The sequence below is a fragment of the Ornithodoros turicata genome, unplaced genomic scaffold (genome assembly GCF_037126465.1).
Source record: "Ornithodoros turicata isolate Travis unplaced genomic scaffold, ASM3712646v1 Chromosome78, whole genome shotgun sequence".
NCBI classification, from domain to species: Eukaryota; Metazoa; Arthropoda; class Arachnida; order Ixodida; family Argasidae; genus Ornithodoros; species Ornithodoros turicata.
Window position 1 is genome coordinate 213,672 of NW_026999392.1, and position 13,010 is coordinate 226,681.

General features: G+C 45.6%; 1 protein-coding gene across 6 annotated transcripts in view; it reads right to left on the minus strand.

The window, feature by feature from the left end:
* LOC135374565 (SH2 domain-containing protein 3C-like) overlaps positions 1-13,010 on the minus strand; it is a 286,980-nt gene that overhangs the window by 14,262 nt on the left and 259,708 nt on the right. For all 6 annotated transcript variants that reach the window (XM_064607502.1, XM_064607503.1, XM_064607507.1 and 3 more), the window contains 3 exons: positions 11,911-12,156; positions 6,949-7,324; positions 6,104-6,704 (listed from right to left, as the gene is read on the minus strand). In XM_064607502.1, the coding sequence (XP_064463572.1) occupies positions 6,104-6,704; positions 6,949-7,324; positions 11,911-12,156 (1,223 nt within the window). The remainder of the gene's footprint in view (positions 1-6,103; positions 6,705-6,948; positions 7,325-11,910; positions 12,157-13,010) is intronic.

Here is a 13,010-nt window from a genome sequence, read left to right on the forward strand (position 1 = left end):
GCATATGCTGAAGGGCACTCCCTAGGGGGGGCATTAACAGACTCCTAAGGCAATGTTTTAATTAACTTTCAATAATTAACTTTTTAATTATAAAAGCTACGAAGTTGCTCCAATGAGAACATCTGATCTCTTCGGTCACCAGATACCAAAACCATTTTCAGAACAAAAATCTGTTCGGTAGATTGTCCGCAAAAAATTCGTGAAGGAACGCCGTTTTTTTCTTTGGTTTATTGCGCATCTTCAAAGAAGCGGCTTCCCTTTACCCCCAGTGTGAGAGAGTGAAAGAGCACAGTGTCGCTGTTTCTGTTCTTATTATCAGTTCATATTTGCTACAAAACACCTAGTGAGGGAGGGTGGATCAAATACAGAAAGAGCATCCAGTAGCACAGTTAAGCATTGGGGCAAGCAAGGCTCCTTATAAAGGGCAAAGAATGACAACTGAGGCTCCGCGTGTTTTCAACAAATAAAATGGGCTCCTTCAAAGGTGACTCCAGTGTGCGCACATCTTTAAAAAAAATCCTCCACTCATGCAACGCACGAATCGAACAATGAGGGAAGGAGGACTGTAAGTTGAGTCTGCTCAGGTAAATAGATTGCTGTGCTTTGCCTATCTCAGCATCCAAGTTTCTATAGCTTTCTCTGCTGGCTTTTGTGAACTTGATTGTGCGGCAACAATGTACAGCACAGCAAAAATATTGTGTGTGGTGACTCCTCTTGGACAGCTTAAAGGGACTATGAAACGATATTTTTCTTCGTTTCGTTCGAAAGAAGACATTTTTCTGAGTCTAGAACTGAAATTTTACTTTCGTCGCACGAGTGGATTTCTCGGGAGCGAATTTAAACGGAGCGGCGAAGGGAGGACAGCTGGCGCCGCGCCGTGACGAGCTGCCGAGCGGAGACACAACGGGTAACTTGACGTGACCACGGCCGGCTCAGCAACATGTCATCGTGACGTGATGCCGAGCCAAGGAATCCCGCCAGGAGCATGCGCCGTAGGATCCCGCGTATGCGTTCATCGGGAGTGGAAATCTCCATGACAGCAGCTTTCGCGCGATCGGCAGATTTCGGCAGTGGCGGCAGCCACAGCGCGAGCTCGCGGCATTACTTGCCATTGTGCAACACCGGTGACGTAACGGGGAACCGAAGTGCGGTCCGTACAGTTACACCATCGGCAGGGAAATATGCGCGGGAGAGGAGGAACGCGGAAGAGACATTTCCAGCGCGCGCTCCTCGCAAAGTGGAGCGATTTCGTCAGGAAAAATTTGTGGCATATTAGTTTCTCTGCGGGAAGAACAGTTTCCATCGAAAAAAAGTATGGGGGTTCGGGAAATTTCATAGTCCCTTTAACGAAGAAGACAGTCATGTTGAATCTTCGGCTCGAACAGTATACAGAAAGTGTAAACTCTCCTTTGCCGTTATTGCTTAAAGTAATCAAAACACTCAATGCAGGTATGCATAACCTATAAGCACTTTTTGTTACATCTACACACAATGTTTATGTGAAGCCACCAACTACAATCTGACAAAGTGGGCATTGTAGCAAAGCTCTTCCACGTCACATCATCTCCAATATTTAAAAACAAAAAGAAGACCTACTCCTCCTCAAAATATACTTTCTTATATTCTGATATATAGAAATCTGATAAGAATAGTGTGCTTCACCCATATCTTATCTTATACAAAACCTAATTACCGTATTTTCACGCGTATTAGCCGCGGCTTATGCGCGAATTTTTTTTTTCGCGGACGCTCTGCAGCGTATCCACGGGTGCGGCTTATCTGATGGCTATTTTTCCCTGGTATTTTCCCCATACCCCAGATTACACGAAAGGGCCGACACTGCCTCATGTTTTTTCCGAACAGGACCGCCCTGCTAGTGCACGAACAATACCGAACAGGGGCGGGTCCACACTCGAGTGATCTGACCTTCCGAATACATTCCCCCACGCAGCTTTAGCAAAAGGGGTGACAGTGATTAATGTCTCCTGGAACACCACTAATTCATCAATTCACAAAAAAACATGCAATAAGGGCACAATCCGATCTTAGTAGAACACTAGAACTGACCTCCTTTGTTATACATCATGCCGACACCGGAATGTGGACCACAGGGTTTATGGCCTTCCCTACGGTCTCCTTTGTCGGCAGGAAGGGTTCAATACACCTGACATCGGGATAAAACGTGGTCTGCTAAGTGTCAGTTCTCATTTGACCTGAGCAGCAGCATTCGTGGACACGGGCACGGCAGTTAGAAGTAAGGCATGGCTCCAACGCGGAGGCACAGCTACGACAGCGGCTTCAAACTAAAAGTCGTCGACGTCGCGGACCAGTACGGGAACAGGGCAGCTGACAGGGAGTACGCCGTCGACGAGCGTTGAGAGTCTATATTGATTTTGTTTGTGCATCACTGGTTTAGCGCACAAAGCAGTCGCGTCGTATTACCCGTGGCTTATCTGCTAGTGCGGCTTATCTGCAAAAACATTTTCAAAATGTATCCAAAAACGAGTCCTGCGGCTTATCTGCGGTGCGGCTAATACGCGTGAAAATACAGTACATTTTTGCGTAATTAAAAGACGATGTATTGTATACATCAGATTACCTGCCCTCAGCCTCTCACTCTTTGCTGGCACAAGGAAAAGGGTGAATTTTCGCCGCAGCATTTTTTCACACATGAGCGTAGCTTCTTACTATAACAGCGTCTTAAGCAGTCTCAAAGATATTTGTGCTTTGGTATGCAGCATTTTTCACTTTTGCAATGTTTGAGGCTTGAATATTTTCAAGTTTTGCATTTTGGACCATAGCTCTTGGAATGTGGCAATCCAGGTAAAAATATGTGCAATAGCCCTGCAGTATCCAAGACTCTCCACTACGAGATATTAAGAAATAGTGAAGGGTAACAAGACAAGCTGTGACGCTGGGTGAGTTCGTGAGACATGATTCAACATGATAAGGTAACATGAAAAGCAAAACGTGGCATACGTCTTTCGTGTGTTTTTTATTACATAAAATGTAATTAAAGTGACAATCCAGAGTCGATGAAAAGGTGAAAATCAATGTCACACGCTTTCTAAAAGTGTTTAGATTTACCATAGATTGAGAAGTTACCCATCAAAAAGAACTCGTTACAAGTTACTGTGTGCAAAATGTAACTAAGTTAATAACAAAGTCCTTCAGCCTGAAATTTAACTTGCAGTTACTGAGTTACTTAAAAAAACAGAACAAGTTACTTCCAAGTTACTTTGGCCACAAAATAGCATTACGCAGGTGCAGTGCGCGTGAGCAGTTGAGTTAGACCTTCAGTTACCTGCGAAGGAGTGCAACATGCTTAGATTGTTTTTGTTTATGTCCAACAATAGACCTCTGACAATAGACCAAATGACGTCACAGTGTTCGACAGCGGCAAAATTTGGTAGAATTGAAGTATGCTCGAAGCTAGAGGTCAACAAGGTTGCGCCTGAAAGCCACGGTCTTGAAGGGATTACGATATGGTCCCTTAAAGGGATGCTACCCTCAGTCCTACTTTTCTATCAATGGGAGCCAAGGAACCAGTGCGCGCTCGTGGAACCCAACCCTCTCCTTCAGTTTTGTTTCAGTCTGTCTACCAACGTCATGATGACATTTCTCTGGTAGAGGTCTATTCGAACGCTTTGCATCTTACTCCCTGTGGGCGCACAATAGCTCAGCTCATTTCAATGGCAGTGGTTCTTACTTCCTGAACAAAATACTGTCATTGATTGAATATCACGTTTTATGCTAAAAATGCCACGAAGGAACAGAAGAGAAAGCAAGAAAATATGTGGACGTGAGTGAAAAGCGAGTTAAAAGTAACTTGGAACTTAATTTAAGTTACTTTGGCAAAGTTACCGGAAAAAAGAACGAGCTCCTCTGAAAGTTACCACGGCGCAAAAGTACCGAGTTAAGTTACAAGTTACCAAGAAAGGAACTTAGTTACAGTAACGAGTTACCTCGAACTCTGAGAATTACTGTACAAAGCATTTCAGTTAAATCTGCAGTCAAATATTTGCTGAACCCCTCAATAATGAACATCCACTTAACAAGACCCTCCACTGAACAAAGAATTTCCGTCTCTCGTCAATGTCAATGCGCTCGATTTAACGAAATATATTCGTTTGGTCGGCTCCATTTATGCCTTTTGGGCAACAAAAGCCAACGAAACCTTTCACCATGAAGAGGAGAAACCTTTCCCCTCTCTCATGGTCCATCCAGGCTGTAAAAGAGGCTTCTACATGCACGAACTTTCTTTTTTTTCTTCAATATTGCATCGTTTGCTGCACTCCTCCCTGTCTCATGTTTCTTCTTCTCATATAACCCTTTGCCCCTGACACGTGGTACCCACTCTTAGGGCCGCTTTCCTAAATGCACGCTCCCCTGCAGGGGATGCTTGCCCTCAGGGCACCCGTAGCCCAGGGCAAAGGTGTAGCCCAGGGCCCAGGGCATAGCACGAATACCCCCCAAGGGAGCGTGCGTTTCTGGAACATAAACATGCGCACCTTCAGCCCAAGGCTGCACATCAGGAAGCTCGAAAGGGATTTGTCCCGACTCCTCGTAGAATGAAGCAGAAGCGCAGGAGCACGATTATCCTTTTGAGGATAATCTTGAGGATAATATGAGGAATAGGAGCATGTTTCTTTCTGGTTTGATTGATTTTAGTGATTAGGTGTGCAGTGTTACCCAGGCCTTTATCAGCTGTTCGCAGGCACCTAAAAATAAATTGAAATTGAAATCCTTCCGCTTCGAACTGCTGTTGTCTGCTACTCTGGTATCGCCTTTGGTGGTTCTGCTTGTGTCAGTCTAACGTTCAGCTGGCTTGCACGCGCACGATACGATGTGGAGGAGCGGGAGACGCTGCCTGAGTTGGTTGAGAAGCATAAGGGAGAAAATCCAACAGTGCATCGCTCGGCATGAAAACCAGTTGGCCAGGGAGTTAAAATTAGCAGGGAATGAGAGGACTGTAGCACAATTAAAGAAGCCTTTAGGAAACATAAAAGCCAACACAAAGAAGGACACAGCAGCAGATGTGCAAACCTGGAGGGAAACCACCGGTGGGACGGTAAGCTTCTGTCGCAAATGAATATCATAGATGGCATTGCAGGTGATGCCACATCTGGACCTCCGTATATCAAATAGGTAAGCAAAATTTCTTTAACTGTTACGTACTGCAAATATCATTTGTACCAAAGAGGCAAGATGGTAACAAAAGGTACCAAAGCCACGATTGTCCACGCTCCTCCAGCAGTTGGTAGAGTACATCAACGGACGACTGATAAACAGTATCTTTCTTTGAATTCACATTGCGTGTATCACTTAAGGAACCACCTCATAAATTAGGAAGGGAGTGGCCTCAGGACAGAAGCCGCCGATATTTCGAACAGAGACTGTTCTTCTTCTGGGCACCGCCTCATCATTGGCATGGTATTTAAAGGGTTAGGTGTGACGTGTTTAAAGGTTCATGCAAATTGTGGGTCAACAGCCCGGAGGGAAGAAAGGCAGTGGTGGGTTTTACAGTGGTGGGTTATGACCCTCCATAAAATGCGCATACTGCAGTCTTTTATTTCGTGACTTGTTCCAACGTTGTCCCCACGTATAATATTCAGATTGTTTCCGGGAGGCCCCACCTCTAGCTATGCTACCGGGCCCCCACTGTGTACTGTGCATGACATAACAGATAATAAAATTGAAATTTAAATTTAAAAAAAGAAGAAAAAATTGCTCAAAAGGGTATTCCCAGTCCCAAAATCCTTCGCACTGTCAGTACGGGAACAACACAGCGACCTATGAGATAGCACATGTCCTCCGTTTCTGTTTTGGGTAGAGCGTCGCTCAAGGAGCATACATCACTTGGCTGGCACGCACACTTAGGGCACACCTTACGGGAATGGGCATTTTGGGAAACAAAAATCTCCTGCCCTGAGCTCTCATTGGGAATATGGCATCAGTGTACATCTGTTCAACATGTATCATCCACCTTTTCAAAGGACTTGCTAACACTTCTGTCAGCCAGAAAATAATACTCTTTATCGGGGTAACCCACTTGTGGAGCATATTGGGCACAAGTGACGTAAAAATGCGCAAGAAAGGTCACCTTTCAAGAAGGTCCTTCCTTAGACGTGACCCCTGTGGCAGAAGGAGAAGCTCCAGACCTGAGAGAACACCAAGGCCCAGGTCCTTGGTCTTGGACACATGCAAGAGATCCAAGTCCACTCTCGTCAGGTGATTGGCAAGGACGCGTGGACCACACTCCAATATGATCCCTCGTAAATGTCCCACAACGCTCTTGTCCAGTGGTTTGTTGTCACAAGGCAGGAGCCTGGTTGAAAATGCTGATAGGTCATATGTGGATGGCGGGTCAAGGTCGGGAAGTGTTATGGTCCTGTCAGACGTGTCGGGGTTCTCGGCCGATACAGTTACCACTAGTCTCATTCGCTGGTTCTCACGCTGCAAGTTCTTGGCCACTCTTGTGGCTCCCAGCACGTCTTCAGTCTGTGGTTTCGTGATGCTCTCTACTAGTTCCGAGTAAACGTGACCTTCTCCGTTGTTGACGTACTGTGGAATGCTTCGTTGCGGAATGTTTGGTTTCTGCTGCGATCTGCGTGACGGCACTCGGCTCGGCTTTGGAGGAGGCTTGTCCTCACTTTGCCCCGTGTCCAACCTTATCTTCTCACTCACTTCCGCACTCAGTGTACCTAAAATATAAGTGTGAATATTGAAGCACAAATTGTAAGTTATATCTAAAGATATTTTAGAATGCTTTTCGCAAAACGACACCCGGATTTACTGAAAACAGAATGTGCTCCATTGATCTCAAATGATACAGGGCGATTTCAGTGATAGTAGCCATAGAGCACTGGAAATCGAAAGCTTCCACATCGAACAGAGTTTAGGAAGAATGGAATCGTACAGGGAGATGAGGAATGAGAGAATCCATACCAGAGAGTGGGCGATGCTCCCAAGGTCTTCTCTCCAGTGTTGGACTCAGCATGGGGTCACTTCCAACCCGAACGAATGCCTTCTTATGGGAGTGTGTTGCTCTCAGAGTACCACATGGGGTCTGTGGCTGCTGCCCAGAGGAGGAGGACTGTCCATTGGATGGGTACTGCACTTGGCATTCGACACCGTATCGTGTGGCATAATACGAAAGGGGCATGCTACGATTAACTGGCCGTGTGACAACTGCACCCGATGCGACCGAGATGGGACGTTTGTTGCCGACGTAGAATGTCACCAAGTCCGGTACTGTGTCAAAGCAGTCATCCTCAAACTGATACTGAATTCGCTCGTAGACAGTGAATGGTTGCAGAACAACCTGAAAGTAAAATCACGCGCAATTACTCTATTGATGTTAATATTTGCATTTGGAAATTCTTCTCCAGGCATAAGTAGAAAGCTTCCCTGATTCATGCTTTGACGTGCATTGAGACCATGTGAGGGAAATACCTGCCAAGAAATATCTCCACAATGGACTCCACAGTATAGCATTTGGACTGGGACTCGACAATTTCGCCGTCACATTGTATTGTTTACTACCGGCAGCATCCGCATGGGGAACACGCAATCTTGAAAGTATTATCCAGCATTGGACTAGTGCTGGAGTAATGTGTGTGACACGGAGTAACACTACCTTCAAGCTGTGCTTAACCACTACAAACATGCAAAGGTCAAAATCTAGGCTGATTGTTATTATTATTATTATTATTCAGTTGTTGCATCTCATTCTTCGTGTAATCTGTCCCTCTTCCAGGCCCAGCACTGTCAGCAGTTTGCTTTGTCAGCTTGTTCTTTGTCAATGGAAACACTAGTGTCTGCAACGTAATCATATACAGCTGGGTGCTAGGCTAGTTGGTTGGACTACATTTGCCAAGTTTATGTCAACATGCAGTGATGAAATTTTCTATGGTCAAGAAAGCGACATGCACGGTCATTTTCAAACTGTTCTATGGGACACTATCAAACATCCGATCCTCACTATTTGTCCCCCTATCCAACATGAACAGCGCAATTTCTGGATTGGATGGGATTGAAATGAACCTGTACGGCTACAGTAAATCTCGGTTATAACAGCCCCACTTATAACGAATCTTCGGTTATAACGAATGCCTCACGAACGACCGTCAAAATTTGTATTGAGTCTATGGAAATTGCCCCCGCCTATTATGAACGAATTGCCGGGGAGCCTTCGGTTACTGCGACCGAAAGAGCTCCCTCGACCACTGGAGAAGGCGAGCGCGCGACGTCAGACGCCCGCGGATTTGTCAGGCGCCGCTTGCACGTGACCTCGCTTTGCAGCCAATGCGCTGTCACCATCAGCGCGCGCTGCACGTGCACCCGTTTGGCCGATGATGGATGCAGGTGAAGCGGGAAACTTTGCGAAACTGCTTCAGAAAAGCTGGATTTGTTCATCAGGCACTGGCTACAGACGCCGATCGTGAAGTGGACTTTGGTGTGCGTGAAACCGACACAGAACTTCGGGACAGAGCAACGGCTGCGAATCTGACTGACGGCTGTCAGTCTTTCGAGGAGTTCGCGACAGCAGATGACGACGCACAGGCCGTCGCGGACTTCAGTGATTCGGACATCATTGCCGACGTGCGCCCGCCGCCAAACGAACTTTCCGATGACGATGATGATGACACAGTGTCTTCCCCTTCTTACATTTTAACTACAGCGGAGGCACTCAAGTACGTTGCTTCGCTCCGCGATTTTGTGTACGCGAAGGCGCTCGCCGCGGCCCACCTGGACCACCTTGATGACTTAGAAAACGCCGTCATCTCCGCAACTGTGTATAAACAGGCGCCATTAACGATGTATTTTCAATGAACGGCATACATGACTCATGTTTCTTACACTGCTGGCCTTTTGGATCAAATTTTTTGTCCATTCCATTTATAGCGAACTTCGGATATAATGAACGGGTTGCGCGCGACCGTCGAGTTCGTTATAACCGAGATTTACTGTAGTAGATTTTTGGTACCAATAGACCTCTACCCGAGAAACGTCATAATGGCGTTAATAGACAGACTGAAACCGAAACAAATGAGAAAGGAAGGGTTGGGTTCCACAAGTGGGCACTTGTTCGCTGCCTCCTATTGAAAGAAAAGTACTAGGACCGAAGGTCTCATCCTTTCGAGGGACCATCGTAATTCCCCCCGAAGACTGTGGCTTTTGGGCGCGACTTTGTTTGCCCCTGACTTCGAGCATACTTCTACTCTACCAAATTGCTGGAACTGTCAAATGCTCAGACATGATTTGTTTACAAATTCACAAAGAGTCTATTTGATGTCTATTTGATGAACCTGCTTCTGTCGTTGTACCGCTGGCGGCAGGACCATCTACTGGTACACATCCTGTTGTCGGTTAGATTTTGTAAACTTATTTTACGCGACTAGGTGGAATAAAAAAGGCAAGAATATTTATATCCAGTAATTAAAATCGAAACTGTACAGCATGTTTTTTTTTGTGTGTGATCGCAGAGTTCATGAGGCCTAACACCAATGACAAAACATATTTTCTGTTAGGTATCGGTAAGGCCCTTCCTTTTCTGTGATTCCGCAATTCTGCAAAAATTTGCGGAATTCTGGGTTTGCCGCAGAATATGAGGTTTTGCTCAGAATTTTGCAGAAACCGCGTGCTTAACTCAGTTTATGTGCGAGATGAACAGACTTTGCTCGCACTGGGTCTGCTTGCGCTACAGCGTAGGTGTACCAACCGGATAAGGCCCCATCTGTGTGCTGGAACAACCCTCTAACTCCTCTCTCTAACCCTCAACTCTCTGAGATTCTGGAGTGGAATGCAAATGCTGACCCCTGCTTTGGTGTCGATGGCTGTCAAGCACCTTAGTGTGACAGTAAACTCTGTACATGCAGAGAGGTCACTTAGCAAGTACAATTTGATAGTCAGTGACAAACTTCACTCCCTCTCAGAAGAAAATATAATGTACCTTGTTATGCTAAGTCACAAAAGTTTTTGGACTAAGTTTTTGGTCTCCTCTACCGTAAGAGCTAACAGAGAGCATTTCCTGTATGAACTAGGGCAATTTTCCTTTTACAGCGGAAAAATGCAGAATTCATAGTTCCCTGCTGCGGAATTCAGGATTTGCCGCAGCAGAAAAAGAAGAGCCTTAGATATCGATAGCAGAGCATTAGTTGAGACTGATTTTTGAGGGACTTATATGAAGATGTATATCTGCAGCGTAAAATCGGAACATTCTGCGAAAATTTTTTGCCACGACATTTCCGCTTCACAGTGTTTTATTTTCGTCGTCATTTGGGTTGCAGTCAGGCGTCATGGTAGCCCCTATGTTAAATAGACAACCAATGAGAGAGAGAGAGATTATGCGTTTAATGGCACAGAGGCAACAAAGGCCATAGAGCGCCAAAACTATGGTGAGTGTGCGGTGGTGTGGTGGTGGGAGATGATTATGGGAGAGATATGTGTGATGTGAATGAGAGGTGTGTTCGAAAAATGTCTGAATTTCACTTATACCGAAGGAAATGTAACAATTCCACAAATTACATTTCCCGAAGCATACTGAAGGATAGCTGAACCGCGCTGCAATGGTTATTGGAAATAGGGAATTTTGGAGAAATAAAGTCAAATCGAAATTGTTCCACATTTTCGTCGTCATGTCGAACACTAAAACTGCTCCCGATTTTTTCAGGGTACACCTGGCTGTTTGCAAGAATAGGAGGCATATCCCTCGATGGCCTTAATTGTGGATAGTCGAGGTGTTCAAGAAGATGTTCAGGAAAATCAACGTGGGGGCTTTGCTTAGTTCTTCCCACCATTCTACCAAGTCTGTTTGGACATCATGAAGAATAGGATGCTAGCCCCTGGATGGTGCACCAGAGCATTGTGGAAACAACTCCTGGTGTGGTGTGCCAAGGGACGCAAATAGTATTGTAATGGGCTAGCAGACAGACTGAGCCCATTGATGACCTATTCAAAGGATTAGTGTCTAGGACTAGAGTTCCATGTGACAGCGAAAATGTGCAAGATTTTCATTTTGGTTTCTTTTTAAAAATTCCCCATTTCCCATTACAATTGCAGCACACTTTAACTATCCTTCAGTGCATAGGTTGAGGGTTTTCAATCTGTCCAAAAGGGCACAACCTCCTTCATACACAGAGATTGGGATCGGTTGCAAAGAATTTGGTGCTGCGACATCGTGAGCCAAATTTTTACAGGATTTTCATGATCACTCGCATCAAACATGCAAATCTCAGGATATTCCTCGAAACGTTCATTTTGAGTGCCAGCTGGGTAAGCTTCCTGGCTGGGTTCCCCTAAGAAAGTTCCCAAAATATTTTCCATATTTTGACTCCCGCAAACAATGTTTCCTGAAGGAACGCGCTGCAATGACTGTGGGAAATAAGGAATTTCAAAAACAACTGTCACCACACCATCTTCATCAAGTAGAATATCAAGACACTAATCACGTGACTAGGTCAATGGTCTTGGCCTGTATTCTGGCTCATCACAATGCAATTTTTTTAAAACCTACTCGAATTTTTCCCGTAACTGGTTCCCTACTGTCATATGACATGTATTCACATGCAATACGAATCAAGGTGATGCATCTCTGCCTATACGTCCCAATTTTACCGCAGATGTACGCCAATTTTTTGCGCAATCAATTTCAGAATCCCATTCAAAAAATGAGGTGTAGCAAGATTTCCTTCTGTATAAGCTACAATCTGGTATGGCCTTTCTTGACACGACTCAAATTGGGATGGGTTCAGAATGGTACCGGGGTAGTTGACCGGGGTATAAGTTTGCTCGAGTGATAAGCTGTCCGGTATGAACTGTCTTGGTACAAGCCGGGAACTTGGAAGCTGAATTCACCCACTTAATTACACTAGGAAATGTGGTGTTGTCGTTTTAGTGACTACTCACCTTGTTGATGACAAAGTGTAGAGGTGACCCTTTCCAACAGCACGTAAGCACAAAGTCCCCCGGCCGGGAAATGCAGTCTCGTATGAGGAACACCCCTTCTGCAGTCATCAATTCCTCCGCTCGTTGTCTCGGGATGGTACCGTGGTACCAGGCATGGCTGCGGAGGTCCGTGCTATCCAGGCCAAGCTCCCACTCCAGAGCACGTTTCAGATCCTCTGGTGAGGTTTCCATGGTTACTGGTGGGTCCTGAAAGAAAATGTGAACCCTTTGACGTGTACAGATTAGATCCTACTGACCTGTTGCAAAACTAGCGCAGATCACAATTACACTCTAGGGTAGGGGAGCCGAAATCATTCGTGTCCGCAGGCAACACTGAGCCGTGGAGGAGCTATGTGGGCTGTGTACCACGGCATGCAGCACCCAATACTGGGCCCATATTGGGTGGGTGTTGGTGATACGAAACCATTATGGCACCAGTTCTGCCAGGATTTTCCCCATACTGGCTCAAACCTGGCAATATGGGAGAAATGTCGGTAATATGTGGCGACAAAACCTACACTCCAAATAACCTCCTGATGGGTGGAAAACAGAGTGAACACAAATGTATCAGGACTTAATTTCCTTGAACTCGGCTAAGAGTCGCCCAAACTAGTCACGCATATTTTTCGAAGCACAGGTCTGTTGGAATAGCGGGAAACAATGCCCCGAAAGCTGCTTTACTAGAACTTTGGAAACTGTGTTGTAAGTGTTTAAATATGCCAATACATATTGTCAAAACAAAGGCCCTGTTGCCTCTTAGATGCATAGACTGAATATTGATGCGCTGTCTCTCCTGGTGTGTTGTGTATTATGCCGAGTAAACCAATGATTTATGCATGATTCAACCCGATTCAACCAGAATTAGGCTGAGCCAGATTCAGTTCCACCCACCCGGATTATTGAAGCAAATTATAACTAGGGAGTGACTTTCTCGGGTTAAACCCGATTCTTCCCTCCCGAATCGTCTTGCGACCAATTCGGGTTAAACCCGATTTCTCCCCGAATGCCATTCCGTAGCAATCGCCAACTGACCTTTCCAGCGAGAGGTGAAAAGCATCCCC